General features: G+C 34.2%; 1 protein-coding gene across 10 annotated transcripts in view; it reads right to left on the bottom strand.

Moving 5' to 3' along the window:
* tay (tay bridge kinase) overlaps positions 1-23,229 on the bottom strand; it is a 310,160-nt gene that overhangs the window by 222,586 nt on the left and 64,345 nt on the right. For all 10 annotated transcript variants that reach the window (XM_088183449.1, XM_088183450.1, XM_088183452.1 and 7 more), the window contains one exon: positions 6,503-6,637. In XM_088183449.1, coding sequence (XP_088039575.1) covers positions 6,503-6,637 — 135 coding nt within the window. The remainder of the gene's footprint in view (positions 1-6,502; positions 6,638-23,229) is intronic.

Below are 23,229 nucleotides of genomic sequence, written 5' to 3'. Positions count from 1 at the left end.
ACTTGCGGACCTATTATCGCTTGGTCAAAACATTCGTTAACAAGTGTAAATAAAGTCAACAAACAGTATTGACGGATTTATAAAATTAAAGATGGCTTAAAGATTTATAATATTCGAGATATTTTCAACCATAATTGGATTCTTAGACGATAGGAGAAGAAGGTAGGCGGGATTTTGTGATCTTTGCAATAGCGAACATTACAGTAACAATTCAGTCTGACATTGGGTCCACTATCAGTGGAGTCGAAACCTTCAAGCAGACGTCTGCGAAGTTCGGACATTGAGATAGTTTTTCACGTGCTATTAAATTTTATAAAAATATCAACCAAACACACGTTTTTAACTAACGAAAATAGTAAAGCTGATGCATATAAATTGTTACAATAAAGTATATTTTAATTATCCGACTCGTGAAACAAAAAAAATGGCCAGTATACGTTACATAATATATTATATATATATAAATAAATTATTATAGTACGTATCGAATATTAAATTAAATTTAAACCGACTTTTTGATCTGTCTGGAAGCAAACGTTCTTTTTGAAAATGAGATTGGATATAGCTCTCGAGGATTAAGTAATATAAAGTAATTCAATTAAAAAAAAAAGCAAAGTTGGCATTCGTTACAATTCTAACGAGATATTTCATTGATATTCGTTAAAAACGCACTTAAATCAGACGGGGAGAAGTATGCCAGAAAAACGGGTTTAAGATTTACGCCTCTCGTTTCAGATAAAGCTGTTTTGACAGAAACGATTTATATTTATTAAGCTTCATTTTCCACATGTCGCTCGCTCTTTACTAACGTGCATTTAATTTGAAAATATCTCTTCTGCTTTTTACGTCCTTTTCTAGCGTAATACTTTTTCAATCCGAATAAAAGCTACACGATACGTGTTTCAATCGAATCGAATTTTTATTATTTATCCCAACATTCACCCGATTTTACATAAAACTGTGTATTGTTTGTGGAAAGCTTTCAGCGCAAAAATTCATACGGCCATTATACTCGGATTATATACATATTTTGCACACATACACACAAATGTTTACGTATACGAAAAGCGGACCGAGCGAAACAACATATTCAACTTTCCCGAGGGTTTGCGATGAATAATTTATACACTTATCCCGCACTATTAAATATACATTTTTAGAGAGCTTTAATACGCGTTGACAGCGTTAACGCTATTTATCTATCCGGACCGCAAAAACAGCGAGAACAATGCGATAAAACTTAATATTTATGCGCGAATATATAAAATAATAAATACATAAAAATACACATTATACAAATTTGATGCGATAGGCACGAAACAACATAGAAAATATAAATAAGTTTTATTAGCCGCAATAAAATATCACGGCCGATAAACACAAAACGTTCGTAATGATGTCGAATGCTTATCGTGCGATATTATCACGCGGCTAATTTATACTATCTGTAGCGGTTTACGACTATATCAAAAGACGATTGTGGAGATTAATTAACGGCTATAAAATTGTAATATATACATAATATATTAGTGTATACGATTTTTATGTTAGAGGTAAAGTAATGAGAATACGCGGAAGGAAATATACTAATTGTATTAGTAACATAATCGATGAACAAATACGTACGTAGATTTTTAATTAAGATCAGCAATATTAAAATACTACTGTATAGCATGAGACAATATTAAATTTACCTGACCCTCTATTAATTTTATTTGCTGTCGACCTAACTAATGTTAATGTTAACTCTATTGAATTGACCTTTCAATAAGCTTATTTTATTTTATGTTTATTCTTTCCTTGAAGGATGCGGAATCATGCAAAATAAATTTAATATAAAGGTGCAAACATCAATCGATTTGATGCTTTCGATGATTTTGTAGAGTACGCTCGGGATAAGGATTCCGGTTTGTTATTGTGTACGTGAACCGTGTGGCGCAAAAATTTTTTTTTTATTTTAAAAGAAAATTTGTTTATTTAACATACATACATCTAAGCTAAGTTGGGAATTTCAACGGACAATTAAAAATATATTATATAATCGAAGAAACTAGACATTGATGTCATTAATTAAATATTTGCAAAATTCAAAATCTTTCACTAGTCAAAAAAATAATGAAGTCTTTCACTAGTCAAAAAAATAATGAAGCTATTCTTCAAAAGCAAATGGCTCGACGACTCTATTAAATCATTAGAGTCCATTGAATAAATTAAAAAAATATCATTGGCGCAACGATAAGAATAATAACTTTTTTAAGCCTTACAGAGAATAGTGTAAAAAAAACCAACAAAGTACGTATTAATGGAAAAATAATTAAAATATTTTAATCCGCGGGTAAGAGAACGAATAACTTACAGTGTATATTTGAAGCCTTGATATCAATTAACCCAGATATGCCAAAGAAACTTTGTTCTCTTAAAATTTCATTTATAAATAAAAAACAGTGGCACGAGTTTAGTGACCTACCCATGGGACAGTGGGCATATCTGGGTTAAACCAATATCAACACAAAATTATTTAAAATAAATTACTAGAGAAGATCGAACTTCTGTGCCACACTGCACTTTAATGACGAATACCAGCGTTGACGAATCAGCGACTGTCCTTAAAAGAGAAAGCGAGACAATCGTTTCTCCCTCTCGTGTACATGTACACGCTCACAATAACAAACTGGCATCCTTATCCCGAGCGAAACTCTACGGCGATTCTTCAACTTCACATTTTCAATCTGAACAATAGGGTAACAAAACCGCTGACCAGGAAACACTTGCTCTTATTGAAGAGGTATTACCGCCATTAAAAAACGATAAATTGCAGCTGGGTTAATTAATTTTGTCAAAGAGTACGTTTCACCATTCAAGCTTTTCTTAAGTGTAATTACAAGATGCTTGCAAATACTTTATTGTTCATCTTTTAAGTTTCTTACTGACATTTATATTAATTCACAAATCTCAAGTGTATTAGATTAAAAAAATAATGAATAACTGGAATCTGGAGTTAATTAAATAATATGGGACCACCTTCCAATAAAATGTTGCTAATACAGATTTGAAAATGATTTGTTGATATTTTTTCAGACAATAAATATAAACAGAATTTAATTGAAGTATTACGGGAATAAAACTATTCAACGGGTTAATTCACTAAATAAACGTTGTTTAAAAAAACTGCCTGCGACGAGTAGCTTATTATTACGGCCCATGGGACAAACGCGTTTTCATTAATTATTCACATCATGTTTGTGTGTGTCTAATGCATAAAATTACAGGCGCATTAACGTTATAATTTGTAAAATCACAACATAGTGCAAAATTAATAAGCGAAAATGCATACATGTGTACATACACACAAACGTTCGATATCGACGCGAGCGATCTGACACACGTATGGAAAACAAGTCCCACAATCGGAAACAGAAGCTAAATTTCCGGAGCGGGAAAGCTCTGGGAAATTGTGAACTTCCATCGGGTGTATAAACACGTTTGCTCGTAAATAAGCTCGGCGGCGCGTGCTTCAGCGGTAAATATACAGGCGTATAACGTAATGGAGTATTATTTATACTACTTTTTCAGATACACTGACGCGATCGAGGCAGAAGTTTGTCGTGGTCATTTTTATTTCAGCGTTCGAAGAGCTTTTCGAGGGTGGACGACTGCAAACATTCACTGGAGCACCGCCAGACTTGCCCCGGGAGTCAGTGGAAAATTTTAACTGCGGTATTCCAAGCCAAAAATTTCCGCAGCGCTCAGCGAGAGGGCGGAGCAATTGTTCGGAATGCAACTTTAAAGTTTTATATATGCGCCAGAAGAGAACGTAATCGAATTGTGGCGTACGCCGATTGAAAGCGACAAATTGTGAACGCGCGCGGACAATAATATTTTATATGCCAGTCTATATAAAAATACCGCGCAAGTATCTACAATGTATAATATAATACCGCTAAAAATAACTTCGGCGAAAGTCGACAACGTAGCGAGTTTCAAACAAAGTGACTTTCGTTTCGTAGCATTTAATATGTACAACGAGGCATGACACCGTCGATGAAAAGGAGTAAAAGTGATTTTATAAATCAACTGTCACTTTTTGATATATTAATTTATAAGCCACCAAGTATCAGCGTGATAATCTAATGCTTAATTAAAATGAGTAAAGTTGATCTAGTAAGAAGTCTACACTAATTAATTTAATTACATGTATAGTTTAAAACATTTGAAATATCATACTTAAGTAACATGCAAAAAAATGCACCACTTCTTCAAATTTCGTAGGATGAATTAGAATATTGCCCTTTGGGTAAGTCTATTGATTTGAGTGGTTTTCTATGCAAAAAGCTGTCTTTTGTGGTGAAAACAATTATAAAAGTAATGATTCCGTTTCGCCCGAAGGCGCGTTTAAGTAGAAAATGTGATATTATTGTGTATTCGTCAATGACTTGAGATATACAACAAATCGGGCTAAAGGGAGCGGATGTAAAAAATAACTACTCATAAACGAACGAAGAGCGAGTGTTATTACCAGTAAGTTTATGGTAAACTGTTTTGATTTGAAAGAGTAAGATAAATTTATTCGGGTCAAGTACAGGCACAGTTGGCAAAAAGTACAGCCAAGAATGTTTCAAATGAGAGGAGTTGCTTCTTATATTCCGGAATGGAAGGTATGCATTTCATCAACGGAACAGTGAATGCATTGGATTATAAAATTGTCCTAAAATTTTACTTTTAATTTTTCTATGGAAAAGCTTTTGAAAACTCAAATTTATTTTTATAAATTTGATTAAAGCAGTAATGAGATTAAAACAATGAATAAAATTAATATTTAATTAAAATATTTCAGAATATAAGAAAAATTAAATCAAAAAAGAATTAAAGTCTTGATCTGGATTGGGTAAAGTCGGTGTAAACCGATAAAAAATCTCTTATAGTTGTAATCGAAATAGTGTACCACGACGAACTAAAACAAACGCTTGAAGGGGTTCAAAAAAATGTTTATATTTCACGTAATTAAATTTAATATTTGATTTTCAAACAATTTTTCACCATATGATGTTTTAGAATTTAATAATATATTTATATTTTTATGTGTAATAAACATACAGGAAAAATATTCATTTATTAAAAACAAAATTATTTTAAATAAAAGATGATTATTTCATTTATTTTTTGTTTAAATTATAACGAATAATTGTTTACTTAGTTCTACTAAGAGTTGTATGCATTTTAAAACTAAATTCGCTAAAAAATAGGTATTACTAAAACAAAAGAAACCGTTATTATTTTAGTGACGCAAATTTCGTTCTCGATTTATCATAATTTTTTCTACACTGTGATTTAACCCTGTATTTTAAAATGGAATCTGTACAGTAAAATATTATTAATTACTAACAAATCTAAGTATCTAAATCTATACCTATTTTAATATTGTGTGTATGAAAAGATTAATAATGATAATATTCATATATCTTGGTTTAAAAACACTAGAGATAAAAGATTATGTAATGTTATCAAAAAATAACGAATTAATAGCAATTTTTAAAGAATTTGATAGTATTTGGAAAAGTGGAGCTAATAAGTCGGTGCCTAGAAGGCTGTACCACGAAAGGCCACATACGAAATGTTGATGGTATTTTTGTTCATTTAGGGGCGTAATCCCAAACTTGCCATCTCTTTCTCAATTATGAATAATGATGAAATGGATAGCTCCCGAACTGACTGTGTTAATGCAAATAAGGTATAGGAAAATCCGTAAAAATAAACATGTAGCGGGTCACCTCAATGGAATAAAGAAACATTAAAGTTTTTTATATTCTGTTTTATTATAAACAATTAACTATATTAGCCAAATAAATATAATACAGATGTAGCCTTACTAATCAGCATTAAAGAAAAGTATTAAAACAAAAATACTTATTTGTATCTGGGGGGACGTGATGTTCGCGATTGTGGCGACATAATTGAATAGATTACTTTCAAGAATAAGTGTCGGGTGGAAAGCTTATGTCTTGAGCAGGGTCTTAAAGTGTAACTATGTAATTTTTAGATCAATGCATTGCCATTAAACAAATAGTAATTTAAAATTTATTCCAACGTTGAACATGCAAGATTGTCCCGAACATAAAGGCCAAATGCATCACGGGCGAGTATAAATGCACAGAGCTGTGTATAGCAGGTCAAGCAAGGCACAACGATGGTCCTTACAAGGCGGCTGCGAACCACCTACTTACCACCTACTCTATTTGCTCTACCCTCGCCACCTGCGCCACCGTGTAGTAGCGCACCGAACAAAGGTCGCGGAGCAAGCAGAGTGGCACACGTATGACCCGAGGGGGTTGACACGGTGCCAAAACGCCTCTAATATCAAACGTAAAACGGGCGAATAAAAATATATTGCACACTTTCGCGTGCAGATTTTCCCTCTGTCCCGGTTTTATTAATCGCGTACACGTGTACCTACGCGAACGAGAGGGAAAGGTATGAAGAGAAAAGAGAAAAGAGAAAAACTTACGTGGGCTGAGTTATTGTGGATCACATGTCCTTTGTGTACGAGAGGCGTTGACGTTGGGTTAGAATTTTCCGAAGCAAGAGACGGCAATCTCTTGCTGCCGATCTGTGGCCGCCCGTTGGCGCATTTCAATGCATTCTGTAAAAAAATAAAAATATGTTAATACAATTATTGTTGTTTCTTTATTCTTTATTCCGTTTCTGCGACTGTCAAATTTATTATGAAAAGGAAAATAAAAGCAACAAAGGGAACGATGATGGATATTAATGAATCCGACACATACAGTGTTGAGCAATTTAGAATATATCACATTAGCGCCTATTTTATAGATTATTACTTTTAACGTCCAGGGTCTAGGAATTTTCTACCTGATCCTGAGAGACGAGAGTATATTATATGGTGTGAGTTTCTTCGTTCCTCCCATCATATTTTGGTATCTAGAGGCAACAGTTTTCGATACGAGATATCTATTTTTTCATACCGCCCTCAATTCCCTCCGACTTACTTTCCGATCGACACGCATTACGCAAAGTTAAAAGCGATCGCGAGCCGCATACTAATCGCAGAGGCAAGGTGGCGAGACTGAGTTAGAGATATTATTTGTTACAGCGTACGTGACTGTCATACGCTGCCGATTTGAAATTGCAAGACCGTCAAGTGCACACTCAGATTCTCGGCGGCGATATGGAGAATAGAAAGAGGTTTATTTAGTCTAAACGCGGACAAGAATCGCCTGCAAAGATTCTATACATATAGTACGCACGTAAATCATATTGTATGATCCGACTGCGAAAACAATGCTCAATAATATGCAAATAAAAAAATACGGGAACTTCGCTCGCAGATGGCGATAAATAATAATAAATATGCATTATTGTCGTTGGGTTTAAAAGCTCTGGAGAGAAAGAGAGAGAGAGTGAGAGCAGCGCTAATGAATTCGTTGTACGGATGAATTATTGCGAGTGGCATTATTTAACTGTCGACCGCAGTCGGGTATAAACCCACGTAATAAATAAATGATGCGAATAAAACGGCGAGTCTTTTGCTCCGAACACAATATATCACGTTAATTATAATTTAATAACTGGCGTGCGAAATCAATATTGCTGAATAAATTAATTCGCAGTTGCGAGGGGAGAACGCAGAAGCGATGAACGAAAAAAATAACGAAGCGGTCAGGTGCTAGTGCCTTATCTGTGAAGTACGTTACACAAAGTGAGGGAATCGATTCGAGTTAAGTGGATGGATTTAAGATGCTCCCGCAATGTTGCTGCGCTATCTGTATAACCAAAATAATCTCCATCTTCAATTTGAATATCATACTTGGTGGAGTATATTTCGAGAGAAGCGAATTAACAATCTGTATGCATTCGAATATTCAATATATAATTTTTTGAATAGCTTTCGTTTATATATTATTTATAAACTGTACGTACAAAGTAGAAACTTGTTTGTGCGCCTAGATCGGTAACGCTGAAAAATATTTCGTTGACGGCCGACAGATCGGACGGCTTACAGAAATTCAGAAAATTATTTAATAATTTACAAAATTAAATTGGCGATTTGCGAGAATATAAATAGCAATTACTATAAAAAAAATACTTTTATGGCACAATAGTAACGTAAATCTACCACATTCCTATTTTGTCGTAAACGACAGTACAAAGCCCTACTTGGTGGCAAGCTCGAGTAACATAAATGGAATGAACATAAAAAATAACCATTCAATGAAACTGTTGAAGAATATTAAAAGATTTTTCAGTAAGCGGCGCAAGCACCGATTTAGACGTTCCCATTTACCAAAGTTCTCCCGCTTCGGAGCAACACACCGCCAAAGAATTCCAGGCGGCTGGATATATGTAAAACGTTCACAAACATAGACATTATTTTAGCTGCAGAGCGAAAAAGCGAGACATGAGCATATGTGCGGTAGCGAACAGGTGGTTATCGGTCTTCGCATATTTTCACCTCCGACGGATCAATTAGCGACGAAAAACATTAAGAAATAACGTAAATACACATGAAGAAGTAACGCACGCAGCCGCGCGGAAAATCCCGAGGATTTTGCTCTCGGTACGTGTCGCGCATGCAGAGATGGCGTTTTTTGACAAACGTTACACGTCGGATATGACAAGCGGTGCAAACACACGAAACGTACGGTTCTGTTGACAGGTTGAAAGAGAAAGAGAGAGAGAAGAGAGCGAAAGACACGCGCTATGAGACCTCTTGTGTTATTGTCGAGGATGCGAGCACGAGGGGCACATGATGAAAATATATGTCGAGAGGGGGAAAATAAGGCAGGAACGAGGGAGGATAAGATGGATATCAATCTATCGAAACGAGTTGGTTGCATTTTGGGAAAAATCTGAAAAAGTCCGATGCATCGCAAAGGGGTGGAGAAGTAATGTATTGAACGCATTAGATGTATAATTTAACACGTGGAATTCGTATATATAATAATATCTATATTTGTCTAGGAGTAAATGTATGCGAATCAACCTTTAACTGCAGATTCCGCAACATAATATTATATATTTTTAGAAACAGTTTTTTTTCATCATTTCAAAGGAATAGTTTTCAGTCGTGTAACAACCGCAAATTATCAATCACTATCTGAATTCGATGTAGTGCAAATACGGTGACAAAAACATATGTGAATATGTGGTAAAAACTCTATCTCAAGGCCATGGTGAATGCGAACTCTCGATTGACATCAAGAGAAATTTGAAAATTGGTCAATCAAAAATTGTAGGATATCTTCATTAACTGGGGATTAAAATGCTCAGAGATTGATCAGTAGTGTATTATACTAGAAATTGGCACGTTGGAACATCCATAATTACAAAATAGCCACGTAGACTTTCGAAGTCGTCAATTACTATAAAACACATTTTCTTCAAAGCGTCGTTTGTACTATCATTTGTAATTATCGGACGGTCGCCCAACGTGAGATGCACCTTAAAATTTAAATTTTCACTCCTTTTGCTCTCATTCGTTAAAGCTTCTTAGAAACTTCATTTTAAATCAGATCTGTTTCAGTTTAAAGCATTTAAAAATATATTAAAAAACGACATTACTTATCGAAAAACCACAGCAACTGATGTATGTTAGAATTTTACCATACACAAATAAATAATACTATCAAGAGCGTGGCATAGCAAGCATAACTGCAGCTGCCCAAAGAAGAGTTTTATACCTCATCGAGATACAAAATAAATATAAGCAATGATCCAGCATTGAATGAGCCGCGATAAGAGGATAGGGGAGTCCAACATAAATAAAATCAGAGACGAATACGTGGGTCGTAAATCTTCCGGCCCGTGGATGAATCGTGTTTCGTACGTATCGTCGATTTGCGTGGCATAAATCAAACTGAACACGTTCGCATATATGCGCACACATAATAAACGTCGATTAATTGAATTGTAAATCCGCAACGAGCGTCAAAACAAACATCAAATCAGCGCTAATCATCCGATCGACCGGGCGTTCCGAAGCATAAATCTGACGTTTGATTAAGCTCGATGGAAAGCGGTCATAAATTTTAAAAATTAGTTACTGATATTATAGCGATTTAAATACGGTGCATTTATATTGCCATTCAAAGCACAATAATACGCCTTCTGCGAAACGTATAATAGACGTAGCAATTCAATCGAGAATATCAATTTGATGTAATTAAGGTGTGTTTATTATTTATTATTTTACTATACAATCCAACAATATTGTTTCTGAGACTGTATTATTATCCACTTAAGAACTTGAGAGTTACGTATATAAATTAATTTACGTTGACTTTGTCTACTCGCAACTATGGCTAAGTAACTTGATGTGCACTTTCTAAAGATTTTTATAACTATGTATAGCAAAAGGTCAAACTAATAAAACTCCTATAGCCATAAACGAACATCTTCACCATCGATAATGTAATAAATCCCCGAACCCATTTGGTCGCAACTCACATAGTCAGTCGGTCATCTCCCGATCAACTTTACCAACGCATAAAACTACCGACCTCACAAACGTAAGTTGCAGAATTCCCAAAAGAGCCGTAAAATATCCACAGCGAGATTCGCACTCGAGCAGAAAAATACATATATACGATTACATTTGTATATATTATAATAATAATCATATATAATATTATATATAAAGTGAGCTATAAAAGAAAACGCGACATAAAGGCGAGATACGTGTTGTTCGATATAAATTCCGAGTTATGCGGCGCCTGAACGGTTATGCTCGTGGCACTAAAAGAAAGCGCATAAAAGCGATTGCGGATTAACGCCACAGTAAAAATCGCGGTAACAGCTCGAGTAAAAGTAATTTTAAAGTCTCTCTGAGTGTTTGTTATTATCGATATAATTTTTATACAGTTTAGCTCGGGCGGTCTTTTCGCACGCAATTAGTGTGAGCGCGGCCGGAAAATCATAACTCATAACAAAAGTTTTCATTGACCGTTAACTATGATATTTCGTTATAGACAATCAAAACTGATATCATGGCGCAGTAAAATTGTGGGAAACGAATAAACGGTGTATTTAAAATGTATATACCGCATATTTCTATACGTATGCCTTTATATATAATAACACTACAAAACAATGATTTTTAAATGGGATTTTAATTAAGTTGATCATCCATAGTTAAAATGTATATGATTAAAATTACATGTCACGTTTTTTCGTTTCGGTATTGTTGGAAAAAATACCTAAGAATATATCCAGTATCGTTAAAATTTGTTTCGAGTCTAGTCTATTTATTTTTAACAGTCATTGGACAACATCTATGTGTTTTTAAATTTCTAAATTGTGATGGTGTTCGTCGGAAGGAATGCATCGATACTTGTAAGAACTAAGGTATGTTGTTTACGAGGTACAGTTGTCGAGTTTGTTATCTAATTGCCATTTTTCACAATTATTATAATTAAAAAAAATCCATTTATTTTTAAAATTATTAGTTTTAATTAAAAACATTTTTTAACCATATTCTCAGCAATCGAGTGAATTCTGTGCGTATTTGTTTTTGTCCACTGACTATTGAGTATAAATAAGTTAACAAACAGTTTTTGTAAAAGAATGTAATTTTATACTCATGCGGTATTACGTTAATAAATAAATATAAAAAAAAAGAGATTAATGAAATACTACTATCGAGTGAAAATGGTAATATGCTTAATAATTTATATTTATAGAACTACAAATACATAAATAGGGACAAACTTCAGTTAATAACTGTACAATTATTAATTAATCTTCTTTTTACCATGAATCATCATGTTAGCGTTAAATTTACTATTAAAACGGTTTCTAAGAAGGCTGTATTTTAATGAAATCTTTCATCGAATTCATTGTTCACTCTTTTGTAAACATTTTCTGGTAAGAGTTACTAAATCAACATATTGTAGTTTGTACAAGAAGCCTTTTACTATGGATCTGAAATACTACCAGGTGACTAGCTGAACAGTTTTTATATGATAAAAATACATACCTTCAACCTAGCTTCTGAAATTCTAAGGTTAGGTTTTTTTTAATTCTAATGCGCTGTCCTGTTAACACATACATTTTAAAAAACAGAAATACTTCATAAGCCCGGCTCTACTGATACGTTGTTTTAGTCACACGAAATATTTTCTAATAATTTGCAATAACCCAACTTTAAATTTAACCACATAAAAAAGACAGTCTTTTTATGTGGTTAAATTTAAAATTGTGTGTACTACAGAAAAACAATGGCTGTATATGAACAGTGTCATAGATGCAGTGTACACAATTTAACACAGAGGTTAGGATTTCGGTCAGAATACCGCTCAAATTTACAATTTGTTCAGACATTTGAAACCAGATTTTGAGCATCTAGTATGAATTTTAAAAATGCACACATTGAGTAGTCAATGTATGCATTGCCAAATCACTTCAATTAAACACACAAAATAATTAATGAACAAGTAATTATATGCTCTTGTATGTCAAAGTATACAAAATTAAATAATTTCTATATTTAATAGGTATCTTAAACCATTTATGTAGGGTAAATTTTGTTTTAAGTAGATTCGTTGCAGAGTTATTCATGGGGTGTTCACTATTTTTACCAAAGCTTACTCGCACCTAATATGTTCAAGGCTATTTTTGTTTATTCTTATTGTAGTTAGTATTAGTTTTTTTGTAGATGTATTTTTTTAATATGAGCCATGTAATCAACAAAGCAAGTTCACAGGCTATTCCGGCATAGGTGTGAGATATTCGCTAAAATGTTATTCTATACCGTGGGAACGGAGGCAGAGTATCAAAGATCATTTCTAATATATAAAACGTTTCCATAATCGTGCATAACAAAACGTTCATCTCAATTTACGCCGTCGTTTTCGCACGCAATTAGCGTAAGCGCGGCCGAAAATCATAACAACGGTTCCGCAACAACGCACACAAGCACACACAACTTTGGGACCGACCGCCAACTATTTAGTCTTGCAAAGCCGTAAAATCAGTGCGGACATTATACGGGACGGCGGGTTGGTGTAATGCGCGTAAAGCATTAATTTTCTGCAAATGAGCATTAAATTACCGAGGAGCGGAGCGAGCGACCGGCATCCCCTAATAAAGTCGGCAGCGAACTTTACACGGCCTCCTCTAATAAAGGCTAAACGAGGACGTTCGGACATTTGTATGTATGAACCGTAAGCCGGGGACATAAATGTGTAACATCGGGGGGGCGCTCTCATCAAAATTCAGCGGGTGGTCGACTATTATTAAATGTATTGGCGGGCGGGCGGGCGAGGAAGAGGTCGGTCGGGTGGTTAGGGTGAATAGTAGGTGGGTTATGAGGAAACTCGGGAAAACTCGCCGGAGCACACTTCCGGTAAGCACTCTGAATTGATTCCGCAAGCACGTACCGATACGTAATTGTCCGATACACTATCTATCATCCAAGAGGCCAATCGGGCCAAATCGGCACAGCGGGAGATCGCGTACGCTTCACTATAAAAACACGTAAGCTGAATTATTGGTTCACGAAGTGTTGTATCTGATAAAAATGGAAAATGAGTGACTTTAACGTTTAATATTGCATTCAACAAGTTACGATAACCAGTATCAGTAACTGATATAGTAGTTTATATACCGGACCAGGAAGTGGGTGAAAATGAATGACAACAATGCAGGATGTTGTACCGCAAATTTCTTAAAAAACCACTGAATGACGTCTTTTGAGCTGACTGTGAAATCGGGGGAAAGACACAAACAGTGAGCAGAATGACATATTAGTTCAAAAGCTATGGCATTTATAAAAAAATATGATAGGTAACTAACTGTATATTTAAACATTGACAATCTAATTTACCATTATCGTTTATTTTTGGACCCATTAATCAAATAAGAATATTTCGCTAATTGCGTCTTATATATCATATTTACGCACAAATCATACATACTTTTACACTACAAATGGTTATTTGTGTAAATAAAAAGGCAAAAATTATAGTAATCCTCGAAACTATCGCTGAGAACATCTTTGTCTGGCAAGCACATACTAAGCACAACGGTCATAAATACAGAGTATCACCGGATTGTCGACACCGCCCCCATAGCTTTGTTGAGTACTCGCTACGTCAGGAATACAATTAATATTCCCTAACGAAAAATACGCTAGGACACAAGCATAGGTATGATCTGAGAAATTTGATAAAGTGGCATGCATATGCTCATGCAACAATTCGACTTTAACAAAATTTCGCATCGAACTTAGTTGATATAATAGCACAAATAAAGTAACAAGACTTGCAAATATAAAGTTTTAAGATATGCGTATTCCCGAGTTTACTTTGATCAAAATTGGCAGAAAATCCCAACGGACATCGCGGTTCGAAACGGTCGACAAAAGAGATGAAAATATCAAAAGGATGAGCTTAGCGAAGGCTTACTCTCGGGGACCTGTAGACCGCTCTCGCCTTTTGCAGTATTCATCCGTTTTGAGTGGCGGGTTATGCACGCCAAAATACACAACATGCATCACAATAAGACGCACGGTCACGTGCGCGCCATTCAGCGACATTAAAGGGTTCAACGACTACTACAGTCATCCCAGTGACACACTTTTGAAACGGGGACGCATCCCTACATTATCGGCGATCGGGGCAAAGGGTTCGCCGGACACAAAGGGTCAATTTCAATAGCGAGAAATGGAAGCCGGATACACCCGAACGAGGGGATAAACTGTGATGAGAGTGCGAGAGCAAAGGGGTTCACCAACCACCGCGCTTCGGGCTTAAAACCATTAAATTATCATAACAAACAAAGCAAACACGACCCGGCCGGATCGTTTTCTTCTCAGGTTATATTTATCGTCGAGCGCTTCGCTTTACGCTCGAGCGGCAATCAAATAATACGCTCATAAACGCGTGTAATGAACGATTGTTACACAAGAGATTAAAACGCACGATTTTAATTTATTGCGCGATAGTGAAGTAGTTTTTTGTTATTAATATAAGAAACGTTACGCTTTCTAATATATGGTATTACACACTTCAGGGGTAACTAAAACATCGAGGGCGGTCGACGAATATGTCTCGAAAGGAGAAAACAAACCGCATAAATGCATTTTCATTTTTAAGAAAATATTTACATTCACTGAATTTTTAATTAGAAATAAACGTGGCATCGAAAGTACCTTATGGTTGCATTAGAGATTAGACGATTCAGAAATAGCCAGAAATGTGTATGTTTCAGCGAATGTTGAAACAATAGAGATGGCGGGTAAATGGAATATAAGATCAATATTTAAAAAATGTGTAAAACGTTTCAATATATTTAAAGACTGTAAATAATAACAATCTGTTAAATGTTTGGAATAAATAATGATATTTTCATAATCATTACAAGAAAATCGTACAAAAAATTGCGCTACACAACAAAATACATGTCTACGCTCCATTTTTAACCCATGAAAATAACGGGTTTCAAGTAAAATGTCTTGAATGTTCACGTTGCGTAAAATTATATCTTGACATTTCATTTCCAGAAAATGGCATTTGAAAGTAAAATAGCTTAAGCTCTCGTGCTATGCGTCAAAACATTGTGTTATTTAAATAAAATTTAACATTTTCTTGTGATTCAGAAGACTGATTTTTGTGCTTATGTGTAATAATGATAAACTTAATTTGTATTTTTAAGTTCTAAGTAAATAAAATGTTATTTAATACGGCATTAACAACGAAGTCATTCCCGATGAAAGAGCCGATGCAATCTTGGCAATGCGGAATGAATTCGGTGTATTTGTGCCATTATTGATTAATTACAATAATTTTGTACAGTACATTATATTATATAAAATTATATATAAAAATGTAAAATTATACACGACTTAAAAAAATACATAAAATTTGTGTTAGTTACTTCACATTTTTTGTGTTTAATAACGCTATTTACATAAAATTAAACTATGTATTCGGAGACTTGTTTTTTTTACTTTATGACCGCTTGCAACATTTTTTAATATTGGCGATCCCTGTTATATATAATGTAATAATCGCTCGCGTGACTCGCGATAATATTCAAACGCATTTTTATGCGTGCTATACGCGACATGCACGTACTCGAAATGGTTTATTCACTTAAAAATTTGTACGTATTATAAAACAACGGTTAAAATTATGCGCGCGCTGTTTATTTCCATAATATCGCGATTAATTCATTCGACTGTCCGGGCGGCCGGAAAATTTATGGAGAGCGAATTTATTTTGCAGTTAAAAGATGAAAAGGCTTCAGGCAAAATGCATACATACAGAATTGCCGGCGAGACAGATGTACCGCGACAATGGTCAAAACAAGGGGCGGGGCCGAATCAAAACGTCAAGATTTAAATCAGCGAAGAGAAAAATTGAATCTCCATTATCTTGACGGTCCCCCTTTCGCAATTGTGGCAACCCCGACCAAACATGTTTGGACAAACATCATGACGCGTGCCGGTAAAAAAAAATCCGTTATGAATTTTAAGCGCGAGGAGAGACACGGGGGAATCGGCGACATATTCTTTTTGCGGCAGAGCCGCGCGAGGGTCGTAACAGCTTTGCTTAAAAATTAATAAAAGCGTTTAATATGTAAAGCGAGGAGAAAAAATCGCGCGCGTGATTTTTCCGGCGCAGATAGGGAAACCTGCCCGCATTACGTCGGAAGGAATTAAACATTCAGGAGATAGCGGGAACCCAAGACCGCCCTCGATCACCGTCTAGGGTCGTGCTCTTTATCGTGATTCAAGTTGGCTTTGCGCACCTTTGGAGACGCTAATGAATATTGGTGGCCGGAGGCGCCTTAAAACGGGCGACTTACAACTTCTAAGCGGATAATGAGACACCGAAGCATGATTCTATTAAATTAACCGTGAGACAAAAAAGAATGAGACAACGTGGACCCTTGTATGTGTTAGTCCGCTTTAATACAGTGTGCCATCATGTAATGCCTTCTAATGTCTCATTCGCGTTACGTAATTTACATACTAAAGTGATTTTGTGTCCCATAACGATTGCCAGACATGTAACATTTATGTATATCAAACTAATATATGTTACATATAAAAGCCAACAGTTAATTTATATTCAACACAAAAACATCAGTCAACGCGCGACAATCATGTGCTCTAAAATGTCTGCAATGTAATTAGTCGGTCACCCTGAGGGATGTACACAGGACGGTTTTGTTTATTCGTTCTCGAAGTACGGTTGTCGAAATTACCTTTCACTATTGATATTTGGAATTATATAACTCTTATTTATTTTAATTTTATTTATTTCTAAAATTAAAAAATATTTTATTTCTTCTAATTGAGCCATGTTTTCAGCAATCACGTAAAGTACGCGTGTATATGTTTTTGTGCAATAACTATTGAGAAAAAATAAAGGGTATGTAAATAACTATATTTTTTTATTTTGCATACTAATTAATTATTATTAACACTTTACCTACCGCTCACGCCAATTGGCGTCCTGAGTGTGCCGAAAGTTAAACACCGCAGACGCCAATTGGCGTCCTGTGTATGTTTTCGTTTCCATGTCAAATTAAAAATATATGTTTAGTGTTTTATTTGCTTTTTTTTAAGACATGACTAAATAAATGTATTAATTTTCATTTTATTTTAATTTTTTTTTTTTAAATTATATTCAGACAAATGCGAAGGTTTTATAAATATATTTTATATTTCTTTCATCAGGCAGTTTCACTACCAGACAAACTTATGTATCTTTTGATGTGGTCCGAATATTTTAACAAATTTTTCTAGACATGTTATAAATGTAACAATGCATCAATTCAAGCCATTATTAAGTGGCTCTCAACATGTGTTCGCCGGAAATAGAAATTAATTATTACATTTCCTTATTATTAGATTTTAAAATTGATTGATGATTTTAAAATTATAAAAGCAAGTAATCTAGGAATTTAAAAAAAAAAATTTAAATTAAGTTAACCAGCGGTTCTCAAACTTTTTCAAATTTCTAAAAACTTGTATCCAGCACACTTTTTTTTCGGACGGTGTAAAAAAAGAAAAAATATGATATTTTATACACAAACATATAAATATGTATATTTAAAAATAATTTATTGGGTAAATAGGCTTATTTAGAAATAAAGTCAAATTACATAAAATTAAAAAATATAAAAAGTACAAGACACTAAAAATTTATCATATCATTAACCATTAGATAGTATTGGATTACTGAGAATCTCAAGATTGTCAGATTAGTAAGATTCTATTGTATTTTTTTCTATCCTGTTATAAGGAAATTCCAACATATTTTTTGTGAGTAAATATTATCTCCCGTCAGATATTACTGGCTTACTGGAAATACCGAATCTTAGTGACACATTATTTTAGAAAGTGGGAATTTTTTCGAGTTATTATTTTTGAATTATTAGCACGATACACATAAAAACTTATGGATAAGAATTAAGTTTAAGTTATACTATCGTGTGAAGTACATCTGGTTTTCGTGTGCTCGAGTGAATATTCGAAAAATATTACGAACTATTTATAAAACATAGTTTTTTAGTTAGATACGAGTGTAGAATCTACGTGAAAATAATTACAGTTTATGTTATTTAATATAGTGTTAAATATAAATAGATATTCCAAGTGACAATGAAAATTATAGTGATAGTGATTCAGACTCCTCTGTTCATGAAAGAAATCGTCCACATGCTATGATGCTCATGAGCAATGAGGAAGATGAACAAGAAAAATATTTAGAAGACACTTTACAAGACACAAAACTTTATTGACGATGACTTGTTTCCCGTTATTGCAGAAGAAACGAATAGACACCATAATCAACACATCAACAGATACAAACTGCAAATAAAATCTAAAAAAATGGGTGGATGTAACGGTACCAGAATTAAAAAATTGGTTTGAGTTGATATTGCTAATGGGCCTGGTAAAAAAAGGCTCATTACACCTGTATTAGACAATAGATCCACTAATAGGAACCTTGATATTTACAAAAACCATGAGTAGAAATAGGTTTTATCAAATATTACGTTACCTGCGTTTTTCCAATAATTAAAATGTTCCTGATAATGTAGGATTACTGTTCAAAGTACAAAAAATAATTGATTATTTCTCCGAAAGATTAAAAAATATGTACAAACTAAGCCAAAACATATCTCTGGATAAGGGTATGATCCCATGGTGTGGAAGATTAAATTTTCACGTATACAACCCCAGTAAGCTCACAAAGTACGGTATAGTGATAAGAATGGTATGTGAATTAGTGTCAGGATACATATCGAAATTAAAAATATATTCAGGACCTGAAATTTCGTTACAAGATTCAATATCACATCTAACATCAGACAATAAATACAAATGGCATCATCTTTATATGGACGATTTTTATAACAGTGTTGAAATAGCAAAAAAATATATATGTGAAAAAAAATAGAATCTGTGGTACCATAAGGAAGAATCGGGTTTTACCAGAATATCTGAAAAATACAAAATTACGAATATTTGAAACCAAATATAAACGATATGAGGTAATATTGTTGCAATTGCGAAAAACGGTAAAAAATCGAGACACTTTAAACTTTCATTATATAACTAGTTATTGTGAAAAGTGATTTACACGTGAAAGACAATGTAAATTATCTGTGAATGTGCCTGGAAAATTTCACATTACGATGGAGTGAATTATAACGGTTAGTGAATATTTTATTGCAAATTAATTATATATCAGTAAACTCGTATTAGTAAAAATGTCACAATACAAAAGAAAAGTTTGCTTGAAAAAAGTTTTTACAAATTTAAAAAAGTTTGAGAACCGCTGGTTAACTCAATTTAAATTATTTTTATTAAAATTTCTAGGTTATTCGTTTTTATAATTTTAAAATCAAGATAATCATTTTAAAAATCTAATAATAAGGAAAAGTAATAATTATTTTTTATTTCCGGCGAACCACATGTTGAGAACCATCTAATAATAACTTGAATTGATGCATTGATACATTTATAACATGTCTAGAAAAATTCAACGAAATATTCGGACCGTATCAAAAGATACATAAATTTAAATAAAAAAGGTAAAATTCGCGAAGTTTTGCGAAAAAGTGCCGGTATTTAGCGTAAGTCTTGTAGTGAACCAGCCGGTCGGTAAAGTGTTAATTGAACAAAATTAAAATAACATGAATGGATATTCCTAAAAAAAAGTTGAATACATACAATATATTCTCTATGAGCTGAAGTAGTTTATTATTAGAGAACTTTCAATACCATATACATATGTATGTATAATCATTTCATATATTTATAATCATTGTAAAATATCCATAAGACTACAATACATATTTATAAGCTGATAATTTGGCTAATTTATTTGCCTACAATTAATATATTGTTCGTTAGTTAGCCAAATACATTTTTAAGGTGAATTTTTTCATGAAATAATGGATTTTATTTCTTACTTTCACATACCTTAGTCACTAAGTATGTAGTATACACTAAGGCTTGGAGTATACAACATCTCACTTACTACCCTTAATGTTATAACTATACGGCACAAAAAACGTAAAAATGAAAGAGTCAAGCGCCCACGACTGTTGTTTTAGGACAATTATAAAATAATTCAAATATTTATATTCTCGCTCAATTATTATGTCATATATGGTTTGATCGATGTTAACTTTCAATCCTCGTACGTGCTAAATACATATGCAACACGTTATTTTGATAATCAAATATGTATATTTATACATAACACGATGGGGGGGAAGGGGTATGTAAAAATTAGCTCTCCAGCGTTATTTAATTTTACTATATTCTACTGGATTGGAACTTAAGTTTAGTGGTGGAGCATAGTCATATGTTCGAATCAATTTTTTAAATAATTTTAATTAAACACTATCAATTTAGACCAGGGATTGAGAACCTTTTTCTCCATATTTTTCAAAATAATGGTTGGAAATGTTCATCTTTGGTGAGGCGTGCCTTTTTAAGTTGCGAAACGTCCATTTGCTGTCAAACCCAAACCTAAACGAATGAAAGTCCTAAAACTAATAGTTTTAGAACTTTCATTAGGTCAAGTCCAAAATACAAACTTAGCCAACTTATCTCTCAGGGGAAAATAAGCGGAAGAATAATAAGTACAGACAGACATCGTACCTCACATATTACTCTATAGTTTATCTGCATTGTTTTAAAAATATTATAGCTATCCTTACCAATATGACTATGGACTTCTAATATAAGAGTGCTGAGCAAAGTATATTCAAACCGAATTTTGGTCAATAGGAGAGCGCAAAAACAATTATCACTTCTCAGAAGTCAAAAGTCATTCATGGCAAAAGCAATAAAATCGTGTCGGTGTCGTTTAGATATGCTTTATTCAATTCTCACTTGTAATATTGTTATAAAAGTCTTAATTTAAACGCTTGATTATCGAACGTTTTCACCGTTGTTTTTGACCTGGAGTTCACTATATGGCAACACTGAGCAGAAAAGAAAACACGACAAATTATCAGGTAAATATTATGAGTAGACATTTTTAATGCCTAATTAAATTATTTCGCATAAAATAGGTTGCAATGGTGGCTAATTTTTATATTTATTTGTAGTATAGAAAGGGTTAATTCTGTTATGATGTTAAAAAATATATAAAATGCCATTTTTGTCATGAGGCCCGGAATCATTGTTTTCCCAGGGCCCGGGTGCGCTCTCGGCGGCCCTGGCCATCATAAAGCATTGGGGGTAACCTGTTAACTCACGCCGCACTGTGGGGTATTTGCCCGATCTAGGCTGCCAAAATTATATTTCCACTTTAATTTATTCCATATGTGCTCTTAGTGTAAGATAGTGTTATAAGCGCTAAAAAACATATTACAGTAAAAAAAACATTTTTAAAAAAAAATTTAGACAATATTTAAAAAAATTCTTAACATAACATGTGGGGGAATTGTTGATTATTAAGCGCAAAATTATCAGCTTTACAGAGCAACTTTTTTTTACCTGCGCTTAAATTTTCATAATCGACTTTTGGCTTCCCAGATCGAGCAAATACCTCACCGTGCGCAGGCCATAATTTGTAATGTTAAGTCAACAAAGGAGCAAGATGTAGAAATAGAGCGAGCTGTGCACAATAAAACAAAGAATGTTTATCTCGTCTTTTTAAAAATATGTCTAGGTACAACGTCCAAATTGGCATTGCTACACCACGATAACGCGTTTGCACATAGAGTGCTTAAAAAGCGATGGAACTATTGTATATATTATCAAGAATGAGAAGTTTAATTATAAGGTGGCATTATTGTAAGCAAATCGATGATTTCCAAACTTGAGATACGATAGAAATTGGGGTTCATCTGGGATTTTAACACGTGTTTTTCAGGTGTTAACTGTAATTTATATTAATCGATTCGTGGTTACTAATGGAGGGTAATCTCAATGATAATACATTAAAGTCCATTAATACGGTAGGAATCGAGCTCAGGCTCGACTCGGGAGGTCAGAAGCACAGATAAGCATCAAAGTTAGGGGTTTCGCTAAACGCGTTTGCATAAATCACGACACATACACAATGCAAACACGCCGCTGCTCGGCTTATTTAATGACATAATCACGTCGGAGGCGACAGACGGCTCCGCGTTCGCTCTGGCGCCCGCCATTCCGGGTAATTTTCCGCAAAAAAGGGCGAACGCGCATAATTCAAAAGGTCGAAATGGCAAAGGTGGCGCGAAAAGCACACTCGGGGTCGGAGATTCTGTTAAATATTTAAGTTGTTATGAGAAGCCGACGACGACAGGGGGTTTATGGCTGTTTAACGGCGCGGCCCAACCCCCGCAGCTTTTTCTTCGGTCGCCCGTCAAATCGGCTTTCAGCGCCGCGAGCGGGTGAAAAGGGAACGAGAGAGAGGAGTGGATGGAAAAAAGCGACCCACCCGCCGGCAACAAACTCACTTCACGCAAGAGCGATGTTTATTTTTATTAGCATGTAAATGGAAAAGAAAACAGAATTTTCAAACGCGGAGCAAACGCCGAGACCGTTTTTATTGCGCGGCGAAAATAAAAATACGCTCTCGAGATTTAGCGCCGCGACGCTGATTCGAAGTGTAAACCACTCTTTTACGGGAGCGGAAAAAGCACACACACAAATATAAGCGTGTAAATAAACAAACGCACCATGCAAACATGGTAAATTGTTAACACGGACGCGCTTATGTTTATTCGCATGCCAATAGACTAATTATTTTGACA

This window comes from Plectrocnemia conspersa, unplaced genomic scaffold, assembly GCF_051122295.1.
Source record: "Plectrocnemia conspersa isolate PC_06_02 unplaced genomic scaffold, ASM5112229v1 ptg000003l, whole genome shotgun sequence".
Lineage (NCBI taxonomy): Eukaryota > Metazoa > Arthropoda > Insecta > Trichoptera > Polycentropodidae > Plectrocnemia > Plectrocnemia conspersa.
Note: the sequence above shows the minus strand (reverse complement) of the source record. Positions and strands in the feature narration are given on the sequence as shown.